The 22,937-nt window shown below is 40.8% G+C and overlaps 1 protein-coding gene across 1 annotated transcript in view; it reads left to right on the forward strand.

Moving 5' to 3' along the window:
• The window catches only part of cntnap2a (contactin associated protein 2a), a 387,477-nt gene that overhangs the window by 168,537 nt on the left and 196,003 nt on the right, over window positions 1–22,937 (forward strand). The window contains exon 2 of the mRNA XM_038726358.1: window positions 15,257–15,367. Within this exon, the coding sequence (XP_038582286.1) occupies window positions 15,257–15,367 (111 nt within the window). The remainder of the gene's footprint in view (window positions 1–15,256; window positions 15,368–22,937) is intronic.

The following is a 22,937-nucleotide window of genomic DNA, read 5'->3' on the forward strand; positions in this document are numbered from 1 at the left end:
TGGTGCCTCAGAGCCACAGGGGGGTGATGCTCATGCACGCCCATGACTCACCTTACAAAAGCCACAAAGGGTTCAGTGCAACACACAATGCACTAAAACAAGTAGCATATTGGCCAAACATGCAAAAAGATGTAGCAGACTACATCAAAACCTGTAAGGTTTGCTGCCAGTCTCAACCAGCAAAACCATCACACAGAGCCTCCTTACAACGGAGAGGCATTTCTTTTCCCTTGTCAAAGACACAATTTGACAGGAGGAACCCCTAACTGAACCAGCCAGAGGAAATAAACATTTCCTCGCAGGCAAAATAATTTAGACAGCACACAAAGATGCAAAGTCTATAACGACCAAAATGCGTCTCAAACAAGCTCCGAAGGGGGGACAGAGTGTCATCACATCTCTGCTCCACTAAGGAAACAGGACGGCCAGAGAACAGGAAGACTTGCACACAAGTTCTCTCCCCACTGGACCGATCCTTCTGTGGTCACAGACAAACATTACCTGGTCTGGACCGAACTAAGCTTCACAAAAATCCCATGGGACTTGTCGGGACCGATAACGTCCTAATAAATTAATAATTAACAGAAATCCTCAATTAGGGACGATAGCTGCTAGTGGTTAAAAGGTCATTAGAGTTCGCGTGTGCCTTGTAAAACAGAACTTGGAAGCCAGGTATCTTTTACTTCGGTCCGTCACCCACAGCTCTAGCCACTATTCTGTGTCTCCCTGTTGCAATTTAAACCTCCCACTAAATTACCAGTGGAGGTCTTTAACCAATTAAATTAGAATTTCCAAAAATTTCACCCACCAGGTGGAGCCGCTCTCAACCTGACCACTTAGTCACAAGTGGGGGTTACTGTCTAAATTTATTGCTCCTTTAACCAATTAAGAATACCTGCTCCAGAGCAGACATCTTGCAGCAACTGCAGAAATAGAAACCACTCAGAACAGTTCCTCTCAGGACTAAAAGCCGCTTCTTTTTATAAAATTTGTTTTGAAAGGGCTAAGACCCTCAGACTAGACTGTTAGCCTAAACAAACCTCAAGCTCACTGCAGCTTATGGTTCTGAATATCCATGAATTTCTGAGAAAAATAATGTTGGTCATGCTCACACACGACTTGTCATTTGTTAAGATATTTGTTTTGCTTCCCAAATTAATTTTCCGCTTTACTTTGTTTCAGGTGATTAAGTAACACAGCAGGCACCTGCTACTTTCAGACTAGCTAATTGGGGTTACCCTAAGTGACTAGCGAATTAGTAGCCTTAGAAGGACATCAACCTGATCACAGATGTTGTGTTTTGCCACCTGCTCTGCTCTGCTTGACTCCTTCCACCTCACCAGCATCATCAGTACCTGACCAGCAGCTGACCAACACATCATGAGCTCCTGACAAAGTCGACCTGCACCTGACAAACCACACATGTTGTTTCTCATTGCGTCCAAAACGTTACCTATCGGAGGGAACATTTTGGCCGAAGGGGGGACTGTAGTGAACAACGATGTGGATTTGTGCATTTTATATTGAATGAATGTGGAGCTACCCTAAATTCCTTTCTCCTCCCCAGAGAAGATGGGGAGGGGTCAAAGTTGCTTTCTCTAAGTGCTAGCCCGACCATAAAACTGGCACCATTTTGATTCCGAAGCTGATAACGCGGGGCCTGACTGTTAAACTGACAAAGGGACACGAGCCAGCCATTGGCATCTCCCTGAACAGCCTATCAAAACTTACCCCACCACACACGTTTCCGTGGAAACTGACCTTATTCTTTGTTTATTACCACATCAAAAGGATACTCCTTGTCTCACCTAAGTGTGACATGTTCCAGACACTGAACTTTGGATGACAAAGGACTGCATTCTCCAAAAGACTCAAAGCATCTAATTAAATTTAATTAAATCTTTAGTTACCTGAATACGTTTGCCTCTATTTGAGTAGTTATGTTAACTGTTGTTGCTATCTGTTGTTGATATTAGTGCTGAAAAGAAGTTACTTGTGCAATGTTTTTATTTTCAGCAAGACACTCCTTCATCTGATGTAATCAATGCTTGTTCATAATACTTTCTTACAAAATCCCTTTAGAAATGATGACAAAGAAATGTTTTACTATACTCTTAATCGCCAGCTTGAATTTAAGGATGAATCAACAAATTCCCCGGTTCCTAAGGAGAGACGATCTTTGATTTAATCCAAGCTTTCCTCATGTAACCTGAGCTCCCCCAAGTGGACGAAATAAGTATTACATGCCCTCGTCGGAAATGCGGTTAAATGTATAAAAATCCTGACCAATAATGTGACAATTTACCAAATGCTTAAACAGTACAACCGTTCAACCATTGAGGTTCGATTGTGGAAAATATTTGATTATAATACGTGCAAATAGATTTCTTTTCTTTAGACATTAAGTTTGGAAAGGCAGTCCCTGGGGAAACCTGAGACGCCCCCTGGGGAACCACGCCCCAGGCAACAAAAGAGCGACACGCGACCTGCTCGCCAGTCTCTAGACTCTTCACTCTTAGTCTCTGCCCTCTGGATGCTTCGGCACGCGCGTAGCGTGCCTCGCCAGGCACACGCCCAGACTCGGCCAGCGAAACAAACAGGCCTTTGTTCGCTTGAAGCTACACACCTGAAGTGCCGCGACATCGATCTGCCTTCAGTTTGTTTTATTTTCTTTATTTCTTTTGTTTGTTAAAGTTATGAGTCCGTTAAGTTACACTGGACTAATTCAGGAACGACCAAGTTCCATTTTAAGCCTTTTTCGTCGAGCCAACTTCACCGAGGTCAGACCAAGCCACGTGGTCTCGCCAGCTACAACCAAGGAAACCTGCAAACAGCCGAATTGCCAGACGGAGGAGGCATTTTCAATCAGACACGGAGAACCCCGGACAATCCCTAGCAAAAAGCCAGGATCGGCAGCTAGCGTGGGACCCGTGCAACAGGCCAAAAGCAGGCTGTCGACAAGCAGTAAGACTTAACACACGTCCTGTGATCAGATGTCCATTTTAACTCCTAAATTATAGCATTAGTTTACTTTCAGTAGCTCTTCTATGCCGTATGAGTCGAATGCTTCCCACAATCGAACCTCCAGGCTCATTGTTCAGCAAATGTTTATGTTCCCTGTATCCAACCATCTTTTATCACCTTAGTTAGAGAATAAATTCACTGTAATATAATCAAGAGCTGTGTGTGTTGCCTATTTATAGTTCCTGCCAAGAGAATTTACCCTTTAGATATGAGACTGACTGACTGACTGATTTAAGAAATTGAGCGATTATTAACTAACTGATCACTAGTAATAATTGTATAATTATTCAAAACTACCTAGAGGTCCGGAGACTCTAGGATTATAACAACTCCGGTGGTGCCCTTTACGAGGAAATTCTGATTTTATGAATAATAATTCATAATTGGGTATCAATTCTCATAAATTTATTAAAATGCATAACTAATAAATTTAGGTCCACTACACAAGGAAGGTTAGAATGGACTTCCGCTTTAGGTTTTTGGTCAGTTACATTGAATGTTGGAATTGAACTATATTTAGTCCAATAGTTTAAAGGATAATGGGCATCATTATACTATAAACTACTGAACTAATATAGTTCAGTACCTAGTTCACACCTGACTTATGATAGCAGTGTTCTTCAAACAGAATCCTTGCTTTTGTGTTTCTGTTTGAGCTCCTTTGATAACAATATACCCACTAACCAATAAGCCAAATCCCACAGTCCCATTATGGTCTGTGCGTGGTGGTATTTAATGGCCTCTGAAATGAAAGACAGTCCCACCTGAGGAACTTTGGGAAATAATTAATAATTCTCTATGTTATGAGCATTTTACAACAATCTTACTTCACTGGAGAAAAATGCAGTTGGCCACCATAGTCTTCTTTCTGTTCTGTGATATTGATATTGCATGAAAAAGCAATAATTACTTAAACAGATCTCTCAGAGTAAGATTTAATAAACTGTTTGTTGCTTATAGACATATTGTGCAATCACAGTTCTGAATGTGATATATCAAACAGGTGCACTAGCTTGGAGGCACAGTTTGACCATTATCTGACGAACACTGTGTATTGCACCAACAATGGGAGTGTGGTTGAGAGCATTATGTTCGGATTAACTAATCTTTCTGTAATATAAATGTGAGCCAGTTTGTGTTGTCATTTCTTCATCTCTTAAAAATGGTGCAAATAATGGAAGTGTATTATAGTTGGGAGGAGAATCTTAAATGAGCCTATCCTCTATTGAAATCTCAATGACAGCACACAAAGAAAAAGTATATATAAAGCTGCACTGAACACAAAAATATAGTAAATGATAAATTAATTAATTGAGCAAAATATTTACAAAGATAGAGACAACAGTAACGATAATAATGTGTTGTTGCCAATGCACTGTCGATGCATTCTTTTTCATCCATAGTGTACATTACAGTGCAGTTATCTTGGGATTCTGGGGAACTATTAGCTGTATCGGCACCATCAACACCTTTGAAACACCTGTTCCAGTGTTCAAATATGTGCTTGCTGGATCTGCTGATCAACTGGGTCAGCGGTCTCTACTGCGGTGCCCCCACTACAGCATTCATTTAGAAAGTAAATGGATTACAATCCATTGCTTCACTAGAGAATCACTACATTTTGATTTCTTTCCTGACCATGCTTATCTTTTGACTAGGCATTGGAGTCGGTGATTGCATAATGAGCTGTTCCTTAGTAAATCAGGTGCTAATTGTATGCAGATTGCGAGTGCAAATTGAATAAAAGCCATGGTGTAAATTGTCCCTGCACTTTCATGTATGGATTTGGCCCTCTGTACCTCCCCTCCATTTATTACAGCAACCACTTAAGCTTGCCGCATAGTAGCTATCGGTCATGCTTTATGCCACACAAGATGAAAATAGCAAAACATTCATAAACTTACCATCTCTCCTTTGCTGTCTCGCTATCATGGTTTTTGTATTTCTGCATGCTATCCCTTGTGCCATACCCAATCATAAATGTATCTAAATACTCTCTCTCTCTGTCAATTGTTACACGCCATTCCTTTGTGCTAACTCTCCAACTCAAACAGACACCTGTGTGCACACATTCATACATATTCTTTGAAAGGTAGAGTGTCTGAGTGAGAGAAAGAGGATTGTGCTTAACGCCACTCTGAGCAGGCCAGGTCTTGGTTGAGAGGTCACTTAATCTGACGTGTATAACTGATCTGACCAGGCACCAAGTCGGCAGGTCAACCAGCCCAAGCATATCGCCATCAGGGTGACAGAGAGAGGCAAAAATGCAGAGTGATGATTAATGAAGTTGTTGTTTTGATACAGTGTGAAAGAGAATATCATTCTTTAAATGGTACATCATCCAGTGTCACCACATGACTATTCAAGTTGCAACGATTATTACATAGTGCATGTGAATGGGCATTATGTGTCGTTGAGAGTCTGCAGGTTTTTACACAGACAATTAATCATTTTTCTCTCAACTTTACAACAATGATCTGAACTTCCTCAGAATGACTGTGTCCTCATTTCTGTACTCAGTTGTTTTGTGACTCTTGCATTAGTGTTTTTTCTTTTATGTTATATTAAACCCACTTAACAGCTTCAACAAACAGTTGATACCCTCACAATAGTGATTTGAGGGTTGCAGTACATGTGACCGTATCTAATTGAATTCAACCTTAGTAGCCTACTCTGGACCCATTGGGCAACAATTGTATTTACAGCGGTAGTTCTCAATTCTTTTCACTTCACCAACCCCTAAACTAACACAAATTAGACCACGGACCCCAATTAGATAGGATTTGTCCCAGGGTCCCCCATCTTATTGTATTTTCACTTTTAGATGTTCTGTCACATTATGGGTGGAATTATATAATTAAGGATTTGTAGTTAATATATTAAATTCTAAATGTGGAAAAACTGGTTACCGGCTTGTCAGGACCCGACCTACTCTGCTTCTGATTGGCTATGGGGTCCTTAACTAGGTACTGCACATGTGCAACTCCCAACAAAGATCACAGAAGTGAGGTGATTCACTTGGTAGCTAAAATGGAGCGTTCAACACACAGGGTTAAAAGAGGTGGTGCAGCAATGTGCAGAATGACAAATATATTTATCTGCTCCTCTGCCCAACGTGCCTTTCAAAAACCGCATCAAAAAACTCCACAGGAGTCCAACCAGGCACGCCGTCCTGTCACCACAGACCTCCCATAAACCTGCCCGAGGCTCCATGGATTACCAGTGACACAGAGAATCAGTCATCCTGAGCAGCCCTTTAATTACTGGGATAAATAATAGATGAACCTATACAGCAGACTCGCAAGGGTTTATTGAGCTGGCCAGGCTAACTGAATGTTAGGCCGAGGAGGGTCCAATTATTGGACAAACTGAAAGAGTGTCGGCCAATGTTACGTACAACAAACTGACTGCAAGGACTTGATTTGGTGAGGGAGAACTGCTGCCAGATGATTTCAGGATTTTTTTTGAAGGAGGCAAGAACAGAGGCAGAATGAGAGCTTGGTTTCCGCTGAAGTGTTTTATGTAAATTATAATGTGTCAAATTGTCAGTTGTCACGCTGGTGAAAAGTGGCTTTTGACATTCTGAAATGTTTGGGACCAAATGTTGATTGTAAAATATCTGTCCACCACAACATCTCATTAAGCACCTATTGATGGTTGGAGCGTTTGAATACTGCCAAATGTGTGTTCTTAGTTTTTGTTCTCAGACAACATGAAAAATGGCCAACATTAGCTGACACCAAAAGCACAATATATCAGCTTGTCCAGCATTGATCAATGTTTCCATTTCTCTGGTTTTGTTGTGTGTTCTGATGAAGCTACAATCTACATTTTGTGAGTCTTAACGTTGGAGACATTTTTGTTTTTGCAGCATTTCAAAAGTTAGTGTAAAGTTCCCTTGACAGATGTAAATGTAGAGGAAAAGAAAAGGTACGTGTGTGTGTGTGTGTGCGCGAATGCTCGTTTGGTTGGATGTCTGTCTTTATGTGTGGTTGCTTCATCCAAAACATCTCATTATGCGCTTGGTCTGTGCTCACATTGGCACAGGGCACCAGATCTGTTGACAAAAATTGTTTGGTGAGGGTTCCAAGACATGAAAAATGAATCTGGACCAAAAAATTTAGATTAACGGCTCAAGCAAAGAGCTGGCAAGCCTGGGGGTGGTGGTGGGTACTTGGAGAGTGTTCGGGAAAGGCAGGGGATGGGAGGGTTGAAAGAGAAATAAGCCAGAGTGAAAGTGTATAGAGTGAATGAGCAGCATGAGAAGAGATTTTGTTTTTTAATGAAACATCTTCCAAGAAGGAGAGGGGGGGTGGGGGATGCTAATTACATCTTAAAATGCACCCACTCACATATAAGCCCACAGACCAGGCATGGAAAAAGGCAGGAAAAATGGGAGCTATAACGAAGGGTGAAGAAAGTGTGAGAAAGATGAATAGATATAATATAATAGCAAACTACCTCACCCCCAGGCAAAGTTAGTCATATTCCACAAACACAATATATACATTTCTAAACAGTGAGAGAGAGCTGGGGGAAGCAACTCATCGTTCCCCGAGAGCTCAGCTGGAAAAACAATGAATTTCTGAGACCAACAGTATGGGTGAAACTGGAGGTTTCTTTTGAAAAAGAGCATGAAAAGGTGGTTCTCCTCAGTGAAAACCTTTATTATCATTTAATTTGGAGTAAATGTATTTCAGCAATGGAAAATCTTTGTACTATCTATTCCTGCAGGGATTTTATTTCTCTAAAAATATGATAACCCCTCCTTCACTCTCCCTTTTTCACAGAACAAAATTACCATTTAGAAAAGTTGCCACCTTGTCATAGAGTTAAATGGCCATTTAAATTCCCACTGGGGTATTGTGTGAATTCAAATTGAATGGGCTCCCACCGCACTGATGTCGTTAAGCACAAAGTACAGAACAGTGAAGTTTCACTCCGTCACTGGTACATCTTTGACAAAAGTGTGTTTGTTATGTCCTATTCTCTTCCTTTGATTTGAAGTGAGCTTCAGGCTGCTTTGTGACGGTCTATCTGGCGCTTGTTGGACTGTGATGTGTTCATAGGCTGTGGGAACCTCCAAGAGACTTGAAGGTCACATGCTCAACAGAGCCTTTTGAATACAAAATGTGACCAGCTTCATTCTTTTTATGTAATGCCGTGCTGTTTGGCAGCTGACATTCAAGTGGAGTTTTCTTTTAAACAAACAAAAGTTGTTTACATTCAGTGTTAGTCACCAAAATGCCTTGTGTTTTGGTGACTAACACTGAATGTATTTGTTGAATGCATTTCCTGCATTAACAGAGCATTTGCAAAGTCGATTTGTTAAAGTATTTCAATCCAGTATTGTTTACATCCATGCTTACTAGCTTGCGGTCTTCTTCTTCCCTGCCTTTGCTGGCACATTACACATTGTTCCCGCGACCTGTAGATTAGGTGGAATAGTGTGAAACCATCTGCAGGAACGTGTACCACGTCACCTACGGTACATGCATGTGTGCCCTCATGCGAGTGCACAAGGCAAACAAAACATAGACACACTCGTAAAAACCAGCTCCATGGTGCAACTAGATGTCACAAACTCCACAGGGAAGCTTTTTTATTTTATTTCTTTATTAATAAAAATGTACAGGATTCAACCTGCTGAACTGTCCATGGCTATCACGTGTTATACAATGAGTCATACTTACTTGCCAATTTTTATTTTAGACTCAAGACACAGGCAAACGGTACTGTAGGAACAACCATCTGTAATGCCAATTACTGAGGCCTTTTCTGTGCTGCGGAACATCTGTTAATTTGTGTCCTATACCTCTTTGTGAAGCCCACTGGGGAGCTGCTGTCATGCAGTTCCAGGTGTACAGGACAACATGTGCACGTATCTGCTTGCTAATTAGCGAATGGCCGTTTGACCGTTTTTTAAACTCTTTCTTTGTGACCCTCCGAAAAAGAGGCGCAACTTCAAATAGTTTTGAAAAGCAATTTTTGAATCAGAATTCCTTTAATTTGCCAGATTTGAAAACTGTGCATATTATTTGACCAGGCTAGATTATACTGATGTATTTACAAGGCAGCTGAACAAGACAGTGATGGTGATTTAGTGCAGGCTGTTCATACAGTAGGTATCCTGTGTGACTGTCAAAAGGTTTTCTCTAACAACAGCAGTAGAAAATACTAATTTGATCCAGTTTTTGTTTTACTTTTCCTATTTTTCCAATAGTAATCAAGATCGAGTACATACCGAACACATACTGCTGTCTGCCAGCAGAGGTAACTACAGCTGTTTATTCCAGCATTTCCTCCTGCAGAAGAAAACCTCTCTTAGACTGAGATCAACAGCTGATAAGGACTATATTGAGCTTATAAATATTATAGAAGATATCAGGTCATTGCAGGAGGCTTCTATGACAGCAAACACAATTTAGTTAAAGGCCACCTCTCAGTCTGCTCCAGATGGACTTTGTCAAGTTGAAACGTGAATGTGGGCAAACATGGAAGACAGAAAGCAGAGGCCCAGGCTGCTCCCAGCCACACCAGAGTTTGGAGAGGCAGACATCTCCATGCAGCTGTTGGCACTTTTGACAGCTTCCACTGTGTTCATGACTTGAGTCCTGAAAAGGCCCCCAAGTCCCCAAACTTCAGCATTCAGTGTTGTTGTGAGGACAGACTTGACAGCACCACACCAACACTCCACAATGGTTTCACAGTCATTAAATAAAGATAGCAGAGTTCTGTGTAGTGTGTTTCTTTTTTTAAGGTCTGCTCAGCAGTCTGGCCAAGAACACTGAATGTTCTTCATCGGCTGACTGACTCACAGACTCTGTTGTTTTAAGCACATAGCAAAAGGTGAGACTTGAGCAGACTTGCTGAAGAAGTCCATCTAAATGTAATATGCATTGTGTTAAGCGTGTACTAAGTACTGAGATATTTCCCTGAATGGGCAACGGACAGTTTATTTAGGGAGTTTGGGCCTGTCCTTTTCAGTGTTATTATGCCACATTCCGGATGACAAATTGTTGTTTCATGGGTGCGTTTTGTGATTTTTATGCCAACTGATCTTTAGGATGTCATGAATTTCACCCTGAATGCATTATGCTCTATTTGTATCCTAGTCCCTTTAGCACCAGAGGTGCGGCCCTTTGAACGAGCTTGCTCCATGGCTCTGGTCCCAAATGGTGGCAGCCGGCTGACACATCTGGTGCTTGCTATTTTTCCAGATCCTAGTTATTTACCTAGCTGGAAATGTCACTAAGAAGGCTTTGGTAGGAAGCCATTTTCCTTTGCTCTCACTTCCTGTCTTCTTTCTCTCTTCCATTTCTTTTTCATCATATCTCTCTCTCTCTCTCCCAGCCTTCCTCACAGTCCTGCCTGTTTCTCCTCTCTTATCATACCATCATGCGTAAAACTATCTGTCTCTCACTCTCCAAGGAATAGGCTGACATTTGCACTTGGATATTGTAGTCATTTGCTTGCCCTAAAGTACCTCAACACACAGAACCCTATTATGCACTTGAGACATGGGCAAATATCAGCAGCTACGATCTCACACTTGAGTGTATTCATGACTGTGTTCTACCTTTTTATCACAAACCAGGTGCAGGCCACATGTGACTTTGAGCAAGCATGCACTATTTTTGGTGTTTTGCACATGTAACCATGCGCCATCTTTGTCTTCTTTAAATTTAAGTTATATGCTTTGGTAATCTATTTTCTTTTTATATTTGTGTGCTTCAGCAGGTGGCATTGTGCTGTATCAATGAATTATTTATGGTTATTATGGATCTTAGATCTCTTTCAGAGATTAATTAGTAACAAGAGAAACACAGAGGCTGCCCTTTCTCACACGCATACAGTATACCTGTGTGGGAAACCCTGTACTGCTTTTTAATCACCTCAAAGCAATAAATCACTAAGGTGTATCACTATTGTTGGTAAAGGTGCATTCCTTTAAGATGCTTAAAAATTAGAAAACAGACATTCTCAGATTTATTGCAAGTCATTTCAATGCTGTAGCCTAACCCAAATTCCCTACTCAGCAATAAAAGACCAAACATTTAGTAGTACGGTACCAGGGTGTCCCGATACTGATTATGTTCTGCAGGTTTACATACTGTATATGTTATGAATGACCAAATCAGATATATCCAGTGAAAGTTCGTCTTCCCCTGTTAACATTGCAGTGCACAAATGAAATTGTAGAAAACTGTTTTCAATGAAACATGAACCATAGGCCTTAAGTCTAAGGCTTTTGTTCCCAAGTTTGTCCTTCACTACAACTTTGTAGTCCTCCCGTCATGATAACTAGACCAACCTTCCTGTTCCTATTAGTAAAGATTAAAAACGAAGAGTGTACAGGTAATATTATGCTCTGACCTTTAATTCATTAGATATTGTGTTAACTTTTAGTACGTCACACAACTAAACAATACAAATTTATATCTTATTTTATAACTTAGTCTTGTTTACAACTATACACTTAAAGGAAGTAACTTTAATAACTAAACACAGATTTCTGCTTCTCCCATTCATAAAAGAATAACCTTTCTACAGTCATGGTTGCCGAGGCTTTGAAGCAATTCAGTTTAATTTTGAGTAATGTGTGCAGATTAATTATAATGGGCTATTGTACATCAAAAACTCAAAGCTACAATGATATGAAAATGAAAGATATTGTGAACATAGCATTTGAATTAAGTCGAAACTAAATAAATCTTAACAGACTGAAAATCCACCTGGGATGGGATGCCGTCATATGTGATGAATAAAAATTGTACTTTCAGGTCAATCTTTATTTTGGTGGATAAAAAAACACTCTAATTAGTCTCTGTTGTCTTAAAATCAATATATTTATTTTCAACACTGGTACCAGGAAACAGACCCCACAAAACAAACAATCTTTTCAACTTCAGTTATACCCAAGAAACAAGGTCACAGATGAGGGTGTTCGTTATCTAGTCTGAACAACAACAATAAACTGAGACACAACGTCTTATAACGATTCTAGTTAGACAGCCCAGGGCTTCTTCACTTGCTAACATAGTATGGGGAAGGACAGAGTCAGCTAAGCATGACACTGCAGAAACACATTACATTTTATAAGTAATCCTTTCTACATTAATATGTTTTATTATTAAGAGACAGTAAGACAGGGGGAGATTGTGGAATCAGCATAGCCAGAAACAGCAGCATGTAGAAAAAAATAAGCAGCACAGACAAAAGTGCAAGGAGGATGAGGTGTTGGCAGCATAACTGACCTCCTCGTGAAACTGTCAAACATGTCTGCAGATTTTTTTTAGATCAGCTGTTTCAACGGATTCTTTGCAGACTACTTAATGCACATGTACCGCAGTGGCAAAATCAATGCAGGCTGCATGAGGGCAAAAATATATATAACTTTAATCAGTCACTTTGTAAACAAAGGCAATAATATAGTAACATTTCCTCAGGAGTGGTTGGCGTTAACACAAATAGAGACTGTTAAACCTATAGTTTCACGAGGTTTATTTGACATTGCTCTGGGTATATTCGGGTTTCTGATTTCATAGGCAAGACACATTTTCATCCTAGCATTTTTTCAAATATTATCCAGCAGTCAGTGATGTGCTGTATTATTATTATTATTATTTTATTTTCTAAATGTATATCTTGTAAGGGAGCATTACACAATTTATTACAAGTATAATTTTTTATAATCCGATGACTAAAATACTTTCATGTGTCCCCCCCATCAGAGAGTTTAAAGGCCTCAGAGGAAAAAGTGGACTGTATTTTTCTCCACACCTCCATTCCTTAAAAATCCACTCTCCATTAACTCCCCTCTCCCATTCCTTCCTTCACAGCCCTTATTCTATGCCCTTCTATGTCTCTGCGTGTGACCGACAAAGCATAATCATGTGCAGCTGGAAGAAGTCATTGCCGAGAAACCTATGGAGACTGAAACTGCAGGAAAGGCATTGCGTGTGCAACCGTGTGAATGAATAAGAGGCAGCCTGTATGTGACTGCATCTGTTTAAATTCAAGTGTCTCTGTGGATCAGTGGAGGAGGATTAATGTATAGATGCACATGTGTGTGAAAGACTCTCAATGTATATTTCTGTGTGGGGCGGAGAAAGAGGGTCTTATTTTCATTAATTAAGGTGCAAGAATACTTGAGCATGACCTAATTTCATGACCAGATGCTGCTGCATGAGAAGTGCACCTATGCAACTGTTGAAAAAGGAGATAAGCAGGAACATTTAACTGTGTGAGTCACATCCAATGACATCAGCTGATTGAAGTCTTTTACTCCCTTGCATGGTATAAAAACAGTTTTATAATGGCAAGAGAGCCAGACTGCCTTCTCCCATAGGAAGCAGATGTCCCTCACTTCAAGGAGCAGTTGCAAAGGTGTGTTTATAACTCCTTATATGCCCCCATACTCTATGGCACAGTCCAAAATGGGTGCAAGTATAATTTCTGATAACATTATACCCAACCTGATTTCTTTGGGCATTGCCCTCTAGTGTGTATCACTCCTCATTTCTGTGGTGGGGAACCAGTTACCTAATGCTTGATTGCGGATTTTACTACTACACCAGTGCACGGTCAAAGTGCCAGAGACCTCATTACTTTTTGTGTGTGTTCATAAAGTGTGTCAGTGTGTGTGTTTGTGTGTGTATCTCCTGTCAAACCAGGCAATGACGTACAACATGGATTTCACTTACATGCTAGGAGGGAGGCTGTAAACCCCTTCCATATAGGAACACGCACACATTATCAGGTTTTGATTATATTGTTTTTTTCTCTGAGCCCACCTGTGACAAAGTAATGTGTCTAACAAGCCAACAGCTGAAGAAGGTAACACATGTGCACAGAAGCACACACAATGCTCTTTTTCTTAACCTGACTGTCCGTCATACACACTCAAACACACACACGGCATGACAGAGAGCTATTGACTGCCTCTACCTGGCCTGACAGACCATTCACAATTTCTCTCTGCGTGAAACCTAATGTACTGGAAGAGGTGAGTGTGTTTGTGTTTGTGCGTATGAGTGAAGAAAAGGGGTGAATTGAGAGAGAGGAAGAAAAGCGACTTCATGTGTATGTGGGAATGTCAGAAATATAAATTAAATATATTTGTGTATTTGTCCGCGGTGACTTTTGCTGCCTTTGTGCCTCAAACTACCGCTGTAGCGGCTCTCTTGAATTCCTTTTTTGCGAGTGCTTGTTGACTTTGAGGTCAGCTTGGACTGAGCGGTGTTACAGCGCCCGTCTTTCTGACTATTTTTAATATGGCTCCTCCAAGTCATTGGGCCCACAGTTCATCCAGCTAGATGGGTGGAAATGTATTTGGACTCAAGTCTGTATGATTACATAAAAGGTTACATGCTGCTTAAAAAGCAATCTTAAAGGGATAGTAATTGATATGTTTATATTTTGAAGGTGGTCGTAGGCTGATTTGGTATTTGTTTTAATGTGGATGTTAAAATTCCATCCATGACTACACAAAGATTTCTGGCTTGGTAAGTGACCAAAGCTGAGCACTGACTTTTAATCATTCTTCTTTTGGTCTAAAGACAATCATTTCAGTTTTATTTGTTTAACCGTAGAACATTTTGGCACAGCCGATAATTGATTTGTTTGTGTGCTGTCTGCATTACAAAGGCAGGAGTGAAACAGATCAGAGCCTTGATTGTTGAATCTGATCTGATGGGGCTTGAGCAAGTCAGGGTTTAACTTATTTCACTTATCTTGTTTCTTCTTTTGCTCTTTTCTAAATCAAGTGCGCATCTGCATCCAGTCAAGGTCAGGTTGCTTGTTACAGCAGATATTTTACAGTGCACTGCTTTTGCCAGTGAACTCAACAATGTTTCAAATGCCCCTGTGGCTCAAGTCTGACTAACCTGACTTAGCTCTTGACCCACAAACAGCTTCCTTCAACCTCCAGCTATGGCCATGTTTCCTCTCTTGTGAGGAAGTCTCTCTTAGGCAGTGCACTAAAACCATGCGAAATACAAGACTTTTTCAGCCGAGAGCACTTGAATTGAGTTAAGGAGATCTTATGCTTGAAATGATTTATTTAACATTTCATTAACAATGTTGTGATTTGGAATTGCTGAGAACTACTTCATGGACAAAAAATGTATGTTCAGCATTGATGCATATTCTCTTATGAATGTAAAATGTACTAATGTTCACCGTTCTCTTTCCTTCCCCTCTTCCTTCTTTCCGACTTTGCTCCCCACAGAGAAGTGTGATGAGGCTCTAGCCTCCTCTCTGCCCCACACGGCCTTCACCAGCTCAACTGTCTTCTCCAATGGATATGCCCCTGGATATGCCAAGCTCAACAGGAGAGGAGGTAGACACATACAATAACTCACTTGTACATGATTGCTGTACATAGAGGGACGTATGTGAGCGCATAATGTAGACAGAGGACAAAGTAAAAATAGAATTCAGGTACATGTACATACATCTTTATGAATGATTTTACAGATAACACACTCGGAGGTAAATGTCCAAGCCATCATAGAGTGACACGCTCTATAGTGTGGCACAGCTGCTCTCCCCTCCTCCTCCTCTTTCTTCTCTCTCTCTCTAGTCCCGCTAACTCTATATTTCTCTCTCTCCCTCCCTCAGCTCCAGTCATTATCTCACGGACTCAGACTGGAGCTCATTTCCACATCAGTCCACAGCAGAGAGAGATATGGCCAGACAATTACACCAATCTATGTTTATACAATTAATAATTCATACTTTTCCATCTAATATAGTCGCACTACAGCTGAGGCAACAGAGCTCGGCGCGAGCCAATAAAGGCAAGGTAATCTGGTGTTTAATCATACCAACAGAATTATTGCCGAGGACAGGACTACTCCTCCTTTAACAATGACACCCACCGATAAGAGAAAAAAGAGGGAAGAGAAGAAGGAAAGAAATATACACCAAGCTGTCCATCACAGCGATAATGGTTGAGTGTAAATATACAGCTTGTGCATTTTTTCCCCACATGCTTTCTCCTCAAGGATGGTAGTCCTTGGGGAACATGTAACAGTTAAAGCATAGAAATCCAGGTCCTTGGGGAATGTTGGTGTACAGAAATATAAAAAAGAACAAAACAAAAGTACAGTAGCACATACATTAAATTCAGTGTTAAATATACGCCCATGAGGTTTAAATATGGCATTCAGTCTAGCATCTTATTTTCCTTCTATGAATGGAATAAAGATCAAATAATTGAAGTTAATTTCCAAAATTGTTTGCACTTTGGAATAAGACGGATCAATCTGCCGATGTGAAGATAGTATCACTAATTCCAGAAACTGTTTCGGTTTGGCCTTAAAATTTGTGATATTTTCAGACCCCAAGGCTGATTTGCTCACTTCTGAGAAAAGATTCATTACTAACCTCCAAAATTTGAAAATACAATGGTTACACCCATTAGCTTGAATATATCCATAGACATTGTACTGTTAAAATCCTACTGCCAAAATGGGAACTGCTCAGCTCTCTCCCTCTTTCGCTACCTGTCAGTTTTGAAATGTAATTAGGGGCCCTAGAGAGGCCTATTTCGCACACATCTCCAAATTTCAGTAATTCAAAGCATATTACATGACAGTCAGGACCACCACTGTGATAAACAACAAACTGACAAACTCTATCACATGCTGACTTATTGTTAAATGTCCCGAAATGGTTTCATGCTGAGACAACTGTCAAAGTAGCAAGGGAAAGGGAAATAAAGTTCCATCTCATCCTCTATATCTTGGTGTCCTCTAGAGAACGACACTATGTTTGGATGATGAGGTCATCACCTCGTTAGCACACAGCAATATGACAAGGGTGGAATATAAAATTAGAGGGGAAAAAGAAAGGCAGACAAGTTCTGCAGGAAGGGACGATGAGGTTACTTCCTAAGAAAACTTTGCCGCGAGGATTAGGATTGTCATGAAATCAACTTTTCTTTCTGTATCTGCTATAGTTTCTAACACAGAATACAAAACATCAGTGCAAAAATATTGAGCACACAATCACATATAAACATACACATGTATACACATTTAAACAAACATCCATAACAATTACACATGCACATGTTTAGAATGACAGCAGAACATTTGCAGACACACAGAACACCCCAAATGAGAAAACAAGTGAATAGCCATTTAGGCTTGCATTTGACCCATGTGTTTTTCGTGCATTTCTCACACTAGGGCTGGGGTATTGGTACTTGATAGCTTTAAGGTATTGAAATATCCCAGTACTGAGTAGTGTTGAAACTTCTCGAGTCAAACAAGAACTGCATTCTCTCCTGTTGTAACCAAATCGGAAAATAATTAGTATTTGCATTGTTTTACTCGCAGCCAAACACCGCCTCTTTTTGTCCTGCCAATGTGCCTGCATGGCGCTTGTAAGCCTCAGCATCGGCTGCTGTCTCAGGCGTATTCGTCACTGTTGCAACACAAGCTTGGCTTTCCGTTTCTTTCATCTTCTGATATCCATGAACACTACTCTGTACATTTTTATTTGCAATTCACATCACTTGTCACGGATCAATCACTGCGTTCCATCATATCAATCCAACGCTTTTGTGTCACAGCAGCGCATCAGCTGATTTTACTCACGGAGCCAGATGTAGTCTGTGTGGTCGGCTGGATGTGCAGGCTTTTCCTTTGCTTGAATCTTTAGTGTAGTTTAGTGACACCACTCGTTTTGTACTTTTCACTGCCATCTTTTTGAGGTTTGCGACTCACTACTAAAGGATAAAAGCACTTCAATTCAGTTCTACTATTTATCTGAGGTTAACAAATGATTCTCCGTGGTTGACTTTCAACAAACGAATATGAAAAACTTAACTTAAGGTACTTTTCCACAACTCACAGTGGTCACTCCTTATGCCTGGTACCTACTACGCATGTGCATGGCCTTATTAGGATGAGGAGCGATCTGATATAATTTTCCAGTTATTTCAAACAATATTAAAGGAAAGAAAATAATCACAATGCTTGTCCATAACAATAATAAAAATAATAATACCAGTCAACTACTATGACTTCCAACAGAGGCCATTTTACACAAGGTATTGAATGAAATACTCTATTGTTATCAGTATCACTTTAAAGGTACTGGTTTTGGTACTGGTATTGTAAAAGTTTAAACGATACCCAGCCCTAGCTCACACTCAACGCACACATAAACTTAACAAAACACAGGATCACATCCAAATGTCCTCACAGTCAGACTACAAGTAAGGGTCCCTCTAAGCAGCCACATTTGGCAGCCAAATGTGGCGTCGGTGGCATGAATGTGTGCTGAGCAGCCAATCTACTCCAATCTCCCAGTGCTACAGAACAGGGGAGGCACAAAATCAATGGGACACACCACTCATATTAAGCTTCTGCTGTGAATGCTGACAACTATTAGAGTTTTGGGCTTCAGGCGTGTGTGTGTCGGGGTGTGTGCGTTTGTATGTATATCCATTTCTGGGTGCACCTCCCTGTGTTTGTGTGTTTGTGTTATTATTTCCCGGTGGTGACCTTCAAGACTTTTAAGGTTTCAGGGTTCAGGTTACAGTTAGGTTAGGGGTAGGGTTAGGTATGTAGTTGTGGTGGTTGAGGTTAGAGAAAGGGGTTAGGGACTGTATTATTAATGAGATGTCTCCACGGGGATAGAGGAACAAAAGCGCGCGTGTGTGTGTGTGTGAAAGAGAGAGAGAGCTAAAATTATGCCATAACGATTTTCCGGCAGGTGACTGTCCGCTGGATGCCAGCCAGTCACCAGGCCCCAGGTACCCTCCCTGCTTGTTGATGCAACTGCTGTCACACCCTCATTGTGTTCTCCATCCATGTGTGTGTAAATGTGAGAATGTCTGTGCTGAACATGATTAACTGAGTATGTTTTAAGACAGTATATTTGTATGCATGTGTGTGTAAATGCATAAACAGGAATAAGCTTGTGGACGTTGCTTTATTTATGTGTTTACATGGGAGAGGTGGCGCGCCAAATGCTCGGTGTCTGGCTCCTGAAGCCTGAACACATTCTTTACCAACAGACTCATCATCATGACACTTAATGCCTTTTGACTTTATTTGGAAAACACAATCACTCACAAGCTGTTACTCTATGCAACATGTTGTTTATGAATTTACATCACTGCATCTTATTTAAGACCAGCTCAGTTTGGCTGTGAAGTTGCTGTAGTCCATTTTTACATTAACTGCATTATGAGCTTTTTCCATTTCTATTATTAGCATAAATCAAACAGGGACAGTTTCTGCCTCTGGGTTTTGAAGACAGAAGAGATTGATAAAGACTCTGACATTGTATTTGTGTTCCTTTCCGCTCATTCTCTCTTTTACCCTTACTCTCTCCATCTGTTAATATCTCATTCTCACCATCCTTCTCAATCTCCCGCCTTTTCACTCTGTTGTTCTCTATTTCATCTTTTTTTCCCGTTCACCTCCGTCCATCTGCCTGTCCACTCTGTTTCTTCCCTCCTACTCTCTACTTCCTGTCAGTCATTCCTCTCCACCACTCTCTCCCTACCTCTCTCATCTTCTGTCCAGTTTCTCTACTCTCCCTCAAATATACATTCTCCCAACCCCTTCACCCTCTCTCCATATTGCCGGTTCCCGTATGAGACCTTGAGAGTGTCAGACAGAGGAGGGAACAGCAACAGAGAGAAATGAGATGACAGCTAATAGGACGCAGGGATGGCTCTTTTCCTCACATCAAAAACTCGTTTCTCAACCACATTTGGTTTGAAAATAGGTCACAGAACATTTTTAACACTGACAGTTATTTGATATAATGTTACACAGTATAATATAATTTGTATATAATTAATTGTGAGCTTGGTCATGTTCCAGAGGGGTACTCTGTCAATTTATTACAGACCTTAATGAAGCTGAGAGACTTGCGACACAGCTTAACAAAAGAATGGCCAACATTTACGCTCCAAAGGCCAAGATATCTTACTTTTAGCCCCTAATATGCATCAAGCTGCCTGTGCCTGGTAAACACCCAAGTCTTTCAAACTCCAAGCCTCCAGTTGGAATACAGGCTTTCTGTTCAAAATGTGGTGTCCAAGTCCAAACCAGGATTCCACAAATGCGGTCTACAATTTTCTTCTAATTTTCTTGGCAAAGCTCCTTCAGGGCCACAGAGGACGTTATACACATGCTTTCGTGGCCTTTCAGTGACTGTTAATTTGACATTGACATCTAGAAATGATGGAATACTCCTTTTTAAGATGAAAAATATGCCACATTCAAATTCACATGACGCTTTGACTACTCTTTCACTGCTTGGGCTATGTGCCAGAAAAGGTTTGACACACTCACTGCTGTAACTTTTAGCAAAAGAATGATGAGCTCCAAATAGGATTCCAATAGTCACATAGCAACCACATGAGGTGTGATCTGCTACTTCACACAAGGATTTGTACAGCGCTGCCAAACTGAAGACAGTTGCCCTGTGGATATAGGTTAAAATAGAAGAGGCGTGAGGAGGTCGAAGGCAAAAGAGAGTGGAGGGGATGTGAAGGGGCTTCTAATTTTACAGAGGGATGTCAAGTTTTGAAAAAAAGCACCAATCAAATTTCTACGTGGGTACATCTTTGCCACCATGGAAACTGTGTTATTCTGAAAAAGTGATTTGGAAGAGTGATGAATACCTTCTGTTTGTGAAGGAAGTGAGAGAGGAATGGGTGAACTGATTGTGTGTGTCCCTGTATGTATGCATGCATGTGACCATGCATGTGTGCCCATGTTCCCGCGCAGCTCAGACATGGCCAAGCATGAGATTAGGCCGCTAATCACAAACATGTGGCCACTGATCTTTATATTCCATTCTCTCTCTCTCTCTCTCTCTCTCTCTCTCTCTCTCTCTCTCTCTCTCTCTCTCTCTCTCTCTCTCTCTCTCCATATCCCTCTTCCTCTGGGTTTCGCTCACATCCTTGTCTCCCGTTCCTCCCGCTCCGTCTCATTTTCCCTCCATGCACTTTCTATTTTCTACAGTAACATTCTCAATCCCACACTCCATTTTCTCAGCCTTCCCCTCTTCTTTCTTCACAGACCTCATTATCTATTTTTTCCCCTTCTCTCACATTCTCACCCCGATACGTACTTTTCAAAGTTTTTCCAAAGTTTTAAAAAGTTGCACTGTAATCCCTCCTTATTCAAACACTGGATGTCACAGTGCGGCAGTACAACTGTGCTCTGACTTGCCCCTCCCTTTTCATGCATTGCTTTTCACTCATCTGGCAAAGTTGTTTGATGTCTCCAGCCGTTGCAGTCATCCATCGATAATGGCGGTCCGCTCCTAATTAAATTACTCTGTCTCCATCCGCTCCCTTTGCTCCATGACAGAAAGATGAAGTACTAGCAGAGGGCTAACCAGCTGTTTTCTCTGTTCCCTTTTTCCGGCGGCCTAGCATCTTAATTAATTAACATGTTATACTTTCTGTTAATGTGGTTTTGGTATTAAAAGCGGCAACGCACACTCACACGTTCTCTCAGGTCCTGAATCACGAGCCATGTTTAAACCTGCATGCACAAAAAACCCCCCAAAAAATCTGTGCATGTGCCCACCCACACAGACTCCCACACTGACAGTAAGACAGAGGAGAGATGTTCTCTTGATGCTCTGCTTTACCACTGTCACTTTTGCTTGTGTGTCATGCCTGTCACCTGCTGCTCGTCACTCGTCCAAAATCACACTGCGTCTCCATTACTCACTCTCAGAACTGGGGTCTTTCTATGTTTTAGAGATCTTTGTCTCTGGTTATGTACTATCTCACATACTGTCGCTTGTTCGATCCCTCTTTCATTCCTGTTTTGCTCTATCTTCGTCACTTGCTCTTTCTGCTTTTCTCCACTCCTTTCCTCTCATCTGACTCATTTTCTGCCATCAGTACTGTAAAAGCCATTTGCCCGGTCAGGCAAATGTATTGAACCACATAGTTTACATTTCTCTGCTGGGCTGTAAAAGTTAAAATCATCTTTGTCACCATCACACACATACACAGGTGGTCAGATAGAAATAGTATGAGAATAGAAATAGAATAGAAAAGTATTCATATAGGTATCAATAAAGACTCTAAATTGTTAAGCGGTCTCAATAATTGTATCCATATCAATAAAATGCATGATCCCCATCCCTATATTTAAGCCTAAGAAAACAGTTAAGATAAAGAAATAAGTTTAAAATACACTTTGAAATATTGTTCTCATTGAAGCAATTATGAAAGTGTGTCCCATATTTTCAGGCATGCTCCTGAAATATAGCTTAAGGTCACTACACCAAATAGTGATACATACTTTGTAAAAGTATAATATGACCTTCATTCAGACAAAGAAGCAGTTCCTGTTTGTTCAGGGTTCCTTATCCTGCATCCAGATCAGCATTTAAATTCAAAACTTCACCTTCTTTTAAATGTGGTTAAGGACACTGAATATGTACGTCCTTTGTCTTCTGAGTCGTATGAGTCCTGAGTTCCACTTAATGTAAAACAGAGCTCATGAGATGTCCTTTAACGGATGGTAGTATCAGGCTATCCTAGGCAGGGATGGAGCGATTACTGGATTTCACTATTAACCCACGTTTTAAAACATCACAGTTAATTAATAGTAAAGGGCTCTGCCACACCGAGTGTTTCTGTTGCAGGGAAAAGAACTGTTGCAACTTGCACAAAACGAAAACAAAATGTTACACGAGCGGTGCACCAGCTTAAAGTGTCACGCTTACGAGAGACATGGAGGGTACTACTGCACACTGTCGTAACTATTGCAGAGGGAGTAAACTGTGAAGCTTTATTTCCACCAAAGAAACGACTGAAGTCGGCAGTGTGGGAGAACTTTGGGTGCACCAACACTGACCAGGGCGTTATTTAAGAGGTGACGGATCACCTGTTCAAAAACTTGCCATTA

Source organism: Micropterus salmoides, unplaced genomic scaffold (assembly GCF_014851395.1).
Source record: "Micropterus salmoides isolate LMB-PRFRI ecotype aquatic unplaced genomic scaffold, ASM1485139v1 Ms_hic_scaffold_1, whole genome shotgun sequence".
In the NCBI taxonomy this organism is placed as follows: domain Eukaryota; kingdom Metazoa; phylum Chordata; class Actinopteri; order Centrarchiformes; family Centrarchidae; genus Micropterus; species Micropterus salmoides.